Genomic DNA, 7,065 nt, shown 5'->3' with positions numbered 1-7,065 from the left:
GCTACCCCAGGGGACTTGCTCATCGGTCCACTCCAGCTCCAGGTGTGATTTGCATCAGTGGACAGAGCCAGTCTGAGTTACCTTGGTAGTACCATGCCATGTGCCCTGGCCTCAGGCACAGCTGGCACAGCTGGCTTTGTCTCCTAGCCTTTTAAATTTCCCTTTTCTTGTCAAGTCTGCCTTTGTGACTCCTCTTTTTTTTTTCTTTCTCATCCCTTTTCAGCCAGGTGGGGATGGTTTGGCTTATTCCTGTGACCCGCAATCCCCTGGCTTTGAAATGTAGTCCTGCAACCTTTGTTCCAGCTGCTTAGGCATCTCCCCCGGGAAATCGGGCAATTTCATGGCCCAAATCAAACATTAGTGCTACCTGAATGGAGGCCGTGTGGAGCGCTGGCCTGGAAGCGTTTGGGTTGCTGATGTTTGCCAGCTCCGGCCCTGCTGATGCCGCATTGTGCAGTGATCTACTTAGAGCTAATTGAGCTACAGCCCTTGGGGATCCACTTCCAACTGAGATCATAGTTACATCGGGACCTCCTGCCTCTGCAGCTGATGGAGTAATTGTAAGAACAATAGACTAGAGGGCCTGCTCCTGTTCCCATCTCAGCCTTTCTTTTGGTGGAGGAGGATGGGGTTCACTCACAGAACAAAGGGATCAAGTTGTGGTGGGGAATCCCTGGCAGTGAAGCCAGCTGGAAGGTCACAAGCGGAAGATGCTGGTTTTGGGGGAGGGCAGGAGTAGCTGTATCAGAGGACCAAGAGGAAACAAGATCTTGCTTTCCTGCACATGGATGTCTCATCCATTTTGGGGGGCTTTTGGGGAGTAGGAGGGAAGAGAGGTGGGTGGGACAGCTTTATTCAGAAACCGCAGGCCTGTGGCCAAGTTGCATGGGGCTCTCTTCCCAGCTCAGCAGCTGGGTTGAGCACTCTTCCGACTCAGTTTCCCCATCTGTGAAATGGGGATGTGTAAAGCACAGCATCTCCTGATGGTGCACGCTGTGTGAGAGTTGAGAGTTGGCAGCGGCAGAGTAGTCATTGCTGCCGAAAGTGCAGGTGTTCGCGCTTCCTCGGTGAGCTCAAAAGGGAGTGTGTTGAACTTTGTATTGAATCTATTAATGGCCATGCACATGCAGCTTTACTTTATGTTCATAATGTATTCTCTGCTTGTCAGCTGGCAGCGCTCGTTCTCACTCTTGTGGCTGGAGTCATTTTATTTCTGGATGCCCTTGGACAAATGTGCAAAAGGCAAGAGTTCTTGTGGGTGGTATTTCGTTGTTGGTCCAATTGGATGGTTCGCATAGACTTAGGTAAGCTTTCGGATATCAGACTACCCATCCTCAGGCCCGTGAGACAGATCTAACACTGTTTAGATTGACTCTTTAAATGATTTATTTGTTTATCATCCACATCATTATCATTATTATAATTTTCATCATTTTTTTTTTTTAATTTTTATTTTACTTTCTCCTCTTCCTTCAAGGACTGGCTTTGCCCTGGGTTGCTGTGTGCCCACACCCCTCTGTCCAGCTTCTCCGTGCCCCCTCCTTTTGGGCCTTGTAGACATGGCATCCCTTGCTTCCTCAGCCAAAGAGTAACACCAAAAATAAGCCCTTTCCAAGACATCACCCAGCAGCTCTTGATGGCGCATCAAGCTGCTGCCAACCCAGTGCCACCTGGAGGGGCCCAGATACGGCTCAGGGAGGCGCTTGCCCTCTCCAGCCTCCCCTTTCCTGGAAGAACGGCTGCAGCCAAGGCCGAGCAGGGGATGGTGCCTGAGTCTTTAAAGATTAATTGTGCTGTTTGCTCATTAAGGAGCTCGTTGGAGGTGAGGCCTAGCCAGAACGCTTGAGTGCAAGCATATGTTTGCTAGTGGGAGAGGACATTTATCGTGTGCTACTTCAATGGCTGGAAATACACAGCCAGACCCAGATAATGTTCAAACAAACAAACAAGCAGCTGCCACGATGGGTCCCCCGACGGACGACCTTTGTGAAGTGCTGCACGTGTGTTTTAACAGCAGCCTGCCTCCCCGAATGAAGCTGAGGACCGCAGCCCTCCTTGGAGCAGAATTAATATCATTATGGCAGGGGCATTTGCTGGGGGGTGGCCTAGTGCACGGTGTTGGGTAGGTGGGTGCATCTGGGTGCACCAGGTGTTAGCAGGCACTAGGGTTGTGATCACTGGGGTGATCCTGGAGTGGTGTGCATCTGTGTATACAGCGAGCATAAAAGTGTGCACACACTCATTGGAGCAGGCGGGTTTGCGATGGCGTAGGGTTGTGGGTGTGTGCCAGGGCTGCATGTTCACATGCGGAGGGACATGTATATAGCGCGTGGGTCCATGGATGAAGGTGTACGGGAGGGTGGAGATCAGCGGCCACTGTCTGTAGCAGTGCATGGGTTCGGTGGAGGTGCGGCGGTGATGTCTGTCGTGGGTGTTTTCAAACTCGTTATACTCCAGGCACCTCTCAGAAAATGCCAGCTCTTCCCTTTTGCTTTTTTATTTATTTATTTATTTTTGACAATGGAAAAATACTGGAGTCATTCTGCTGCTGCAGAGGACTCAGAAAGACCACGGCAGGGCTGACTCTTTGTGACACCCTGGGTTCCCATTTGAAATCTCTGGGTTTCTCTTGTGGAGCATGTGTAGGTGCTCTCACGCCGTGCTTGCTGTAGCATCCTGGTTGAGAGTCACTGTGCACACCAGGAGGGCACCTGTGGGGTCTGTGCCAAGGAAAGCTCTTGCTGTTTAGCATTCAGGAGCACTACCCGGAGAGGCCTCATTTCCTCTCTCTGCCCGGGCACGTCCTCGGTTGCATTGGGTCAGGAAGGAGAGCGAGTTATGCCATCTTCCCACTCCATGTGCTGCCTGCCCTACGTACCCACACAGCACCATCAGACCCCAGTTAGATGTCTGCTCCAGGCTTCCCAGGGAAGATTCATGCCACCTGGCCCAAAACAGGCGTGCGAGGAGTTTGGCGTAAGGGTTCGACAGGGAGCTTTTTCTTCCGACGTTTGTCCCTAGAGAGCCGGAGAGTCAAAGGCAGCACGTCTGGGGCTGGTGCCTGGTACCCTGGAGGGGAGCTGACTGAGAGCAGCCCGGCTCGATTCATGCCCAGCACCAAGAGGAGGCACGGACAGGATGGCTCCTCTCTCCGCAGACACGGTGGGCATTGAGCTAGGGAGCACGGGAGTTTACAAGAGGACTCTCCATCCAGCCAGAGCTAAAGAAGCAGCCCCATAGCGCACCGGCAGTCGCGCCCTGCTGCAGTGGAGAGGGCCGTGCAACACCCACGAAGATCAAGATCCCCTTAGCTGCCTAACCGTGGCGTGGCTGATCTTCCCTCCGAGATCTCTCTCTTCCACTCCATTGTTACCAGACTTTAACAAGAGACACTGATCCCTGCCCCTCATCCACCTGCAGGCAGCGTGCCCACCCAGCACGTCTGGTCTGAGGGCTGTCTGGGGTATGTGTGCGTGTGTGTGTGCATGTGAGTGTGTGACTCTCTCCATCAGAGCTGTCCCTGCCTCTCTCCCGCCACAGCTGCAAAATAATGACTTTGCAGGCAATTAGGTTAGCAATGGCTGTTAAATCACTTCCTCGCTGTTTCCGTGGATTGTGCTTTCCTGCTGCAAAGCCTCTGCTACCTTCTACCTGTATTAAGCAAAAGGGGGGCATGCTTCATGCCGGCACAGATTTTTACCCCAGCCTGCTCTTTCCTTGGCCTGCCCCTTCTCCCTTTCCGTTCTTCTCTAACAGGTGTCCAGTGTGGGTGAAGGTCTCTGGTTGAGGCTGGAGGTGGCAACCTCACAGCCTACACACCTGACCCTGATCATATTGGAAACCTAATGCCGACACAGCTCTGGTTTAGGGCTCCCATGGAGGGAGCTAGGATTGGGACGAGATAGACCTCACGGAGGAAGAGGAGGTAGCGCGGTGCCTGGGCAGATGGCAAGTTTACACCATTGTAGCTTTATGTGCCAGTGTAAACCAGACCAGGATCTGGAGAGGACAGATGCGCAGCTATTGCAGGGTTTCTGCATTCAAGTGCCTCAGCTCAGGCGGCAGGGGAAGGGCGGGGAAGGGGTAATAGACTCTTTCTATTGTGCAGGCACCTAGCCGGTGGTGGGAGCCAATACATCACATCTCCAACCCCTAATTCTGTCTCCACTGCATTGGGCAGTACCCCTAGTGCAGAGGTTTATGCCATCTGTCTGTTCCTTTCTGGCATGGGTGGAAATGCAGATTGCACGGGTGTAAAGGTTTGGCCAGGGCCCTATGAGCAACGAGATGAAGCTGAGCAGCAGAGTGACACAGAGGAGGGGAACTCCGTGACAGCAAGATCCATCCAGCTGTGGAAGAGTCCGTGCAGGGGAGGGCTGATGGGGTCTAGTAGCTGGACCCTGGAGAGTGCACGGCAAGGGGCAGTGCTGGGTTGAATGCAAAATAGGCCAGACAGCCTGCGAGTCCTTCCCACAGTGCTGCAGGGGGCTCTCCCCACGGGTTTTGGGATGTGGTTGTTTCTAAATTGGTGCACGCTGCCTGGGATTAATCCAGAGGTGATGGGGCACAACCAATAGGATCTCAGAGTTTGGAGCCCAAATCCAACCTCCTCCTATAGGGATGGCTCAGAGAGGGACTGTGTCACTTGGTCCAGCACTGTGACGAGGTGGCCACTAGTTCACCAGCTACCTCCAGCTTTCTCCACATCCTGTGTGTGTGAATGCACACGTGCGTGCTCACCCTCTCAGAAGGCAGAGTGATTAGGAGGACTGAGCACAAGACTGTAACCTAGGCAGTCTTGACTCCTAAACCCTTCTGAGTGTGTGTGAGGTCATGGTCAGTCCTCTTGGACTTCTCTGTGCCTCAGTTTCTCCATTCTGAGTTGCCTTCCAGGCTCCTCTGGCTGGGGTGCTGATGGTCTATGACAGTCACTACCCCCAATTCATGTCTGGACCCTCTTCTCCGTGCCTCCCTCCTGCTCTCTGTGCACCACTCGAATAGGCAGTGTGACTCAGCCATTGATTTTCTTGGCTCAAGGACTGAGAGGAAAGAAACAAGTGCCTGGGTTGTGTGGTAGGGACGTGGGAAAGGCAGGGACGAGTGGGCTTCTTCGTGTCATCAAGTGTCCTGGTTGTTTTCTGTGGGGTGAGTAGAGGAAGAGGGAAGAGACCTGCTCCTTAATCACGCGGGACAGAGAACATAAGCATGAGAGCAGGTCCATGCCTGACCTAGCTCAGGACTGGGGGCTCAGGGCTTGCAGGCATGAGAGTGGCACAGCCCTGGGTCTTGCACCTGGAGGCCCGCGGTGTGTGCCATCCCACTTGCTCTCCGGCTTGAGGGAGCACAAAAGTTAGTGGCTTGTGGCTGTGTCTGGTGTCTGGGTGAGCATCAGATGCAGGGATGTGCATGAAGGGGAAAGGCTTTCACGTATGTACGGATCGGCAAGGGGCACCCTCTGGGAAGAGGGTTGTTGGCAACGAGTGACTGTGTGTGTAGGTGTGGGTGTGTCGTGGGGTGTTTCTTACCAGTTGAGGGCATATATATATATGTGGAACTGTACCATGACAAAGAGGAAGAAACAGCAGCCCCATGGTGTTAAAGGCCTTTTCTTGGTGCCTCGCTACTAGTGGCTGCTAGGGGAAAGCCTGTGTGATGCCCTTCCGTTGGCTTACCTCTTGTGGGACGCTCCTTGGGGTGGAAAGTGGGCTTGCTATGTGGGCTGGATAGATCACCCCAAGAAACCTGGCCTGTGCATGTCCTTTGTTGCGTCCTGCTTCACACAAGAGAAGTAGCAGCTCACCAGGAGAGGTTCTGCCTTGAATAGAAACCTTGTAGACCTGTCCTCTCCCCTCCTGTTTTTTTCCATGAAAGCATCAAACAGGGCAATACTTGGTGGGTCGGCTTGTGTCTAAGGCCATCCAGATAGATTATGCACTAATTCAACCTGGACCTATCCCTCCAGGATGCCCGCATGCTCTGAGTGTCATATCTTAGTAGGATGCAGTGAACATTTTCACTAATATGTGGGTGGAAATAGGAGCTGTCTAGAGTGCTCTGGAGGGAGACAGCCCACCCCACTGACCTACTCATAAGCCTGGTACCAGGGAAACACCACTCACTTTCTCTCTCCCCACTTTGTTCCTGCTTTCCAGATCCGCGTGGACGGCCCCACCAATAATGCCCTGGAATACGAGATTGTGCAGGTGGTGGATAACGGCCCCATATTACGGGATATGGCTTTTTCAATGGATCACGAGCACCTGTACATCATGTCAGAAAAGCAGGTAAGGCGCCTACGTCATTTGTGATGCATTGAAAATCTTTAGCTTGGTCATAAGTGGCCACAACGGTGCCCAAATGTCTGAAGCTGCCAATGCGATTGCTTAAAGAGACGCTGATGCTTCAAGGATCATCTCCAGAGTGGAAGTGCTTGGACATTTATAACAGATAATTCAATTTATATATATAAATAATATGCTGTAGGTCTACATGCGTCAGAGTGTCTAAGCACAACACCTCCCTGTCTACTCTTTTGTTCTGACTATGGGTCTACCTCAATTTTGGGGGGGAAAAAAAACATTTTTTTTTTAAATCTGAACTGCAGATAAAGTCCTTGAACTGCTCTTGCTCTTTCCAAATCCCAAGACAGAATCAAATAGCTGAGGAAAAAACTCCAGGGGTCAAATGCCCTAAAAAATACCAAAAGAAAACTGCACTCAGGGAAAAAAAAATCCAATTTAATATTTTGGTTGCATGCACAAAAATACTGCGAGATTGTCCGGGGCCGCGTTAGATATCAATCCTTCAGCCAGCTCAGATGGGATTGGTACGGTTCTTTTGGTTAACTAGTAGTCGGAGCAATGTGATGTATACAGAGGGCAGGGGCAGTGTTTAGCACTAGATTTCATTTGACTCCTAGCAGGGCATTTCTGAGGCTGAGGGACCTATTGAAGAGCCAAGCTTGCAGAGAGCTCGTGTTGTGGTGCTCTTATTTTGAACCCCAATGAAGCCCCTTGCAGGATGGGGATGGTCTGGATATGCAGGGTGGGAACTCGGTCTGCTTCC

The 7,065-nt window shown here is 52.0% G+C and overlaps 1 protein-coding gene across 1 annotated transcript in view; it reads left to right on the top strand.

The window, feature by feature from the left end:
* The window catches only part of PLXNA4 (plexin A4), a 660,133-nt gene that overhangs the window by 265,608 nt on the left and 387,460 nt on the right, over nucleotides 1–7,065 (top strand). Inside the window, exon 3 of the mRNA XM_019509620.1 lies at nucleotides 6,153–6,284. Coding sequence (XP_019365165.1) covers nucleotides 6,153–6,284 — 132 coding nt within the window. The remainder of the gene's footprint in view (nucleotides 1–6,152; nucleotides 6,285–7,065) is intronic.

Source organism: Gavialis gangeticus, unplaced genomic scaffold, assembly GCF_001723915.1.
Source record: "Gavialis gangeticus isolate Ggan-Ray unplaced genomic scaffold, GavGan_comp1, whole genome shotgun sequence".
NCBI lineage: Eukaryota > Metazoa > Chordata > Crocodylia > Gavialidae > Gavialis > Gavialis gangeticus.
The sequence above is the reverse complement of the archived record's forward strand: the minus strand, read 5'-3'. Positions and strand labels throughout refer to the sequence as shown.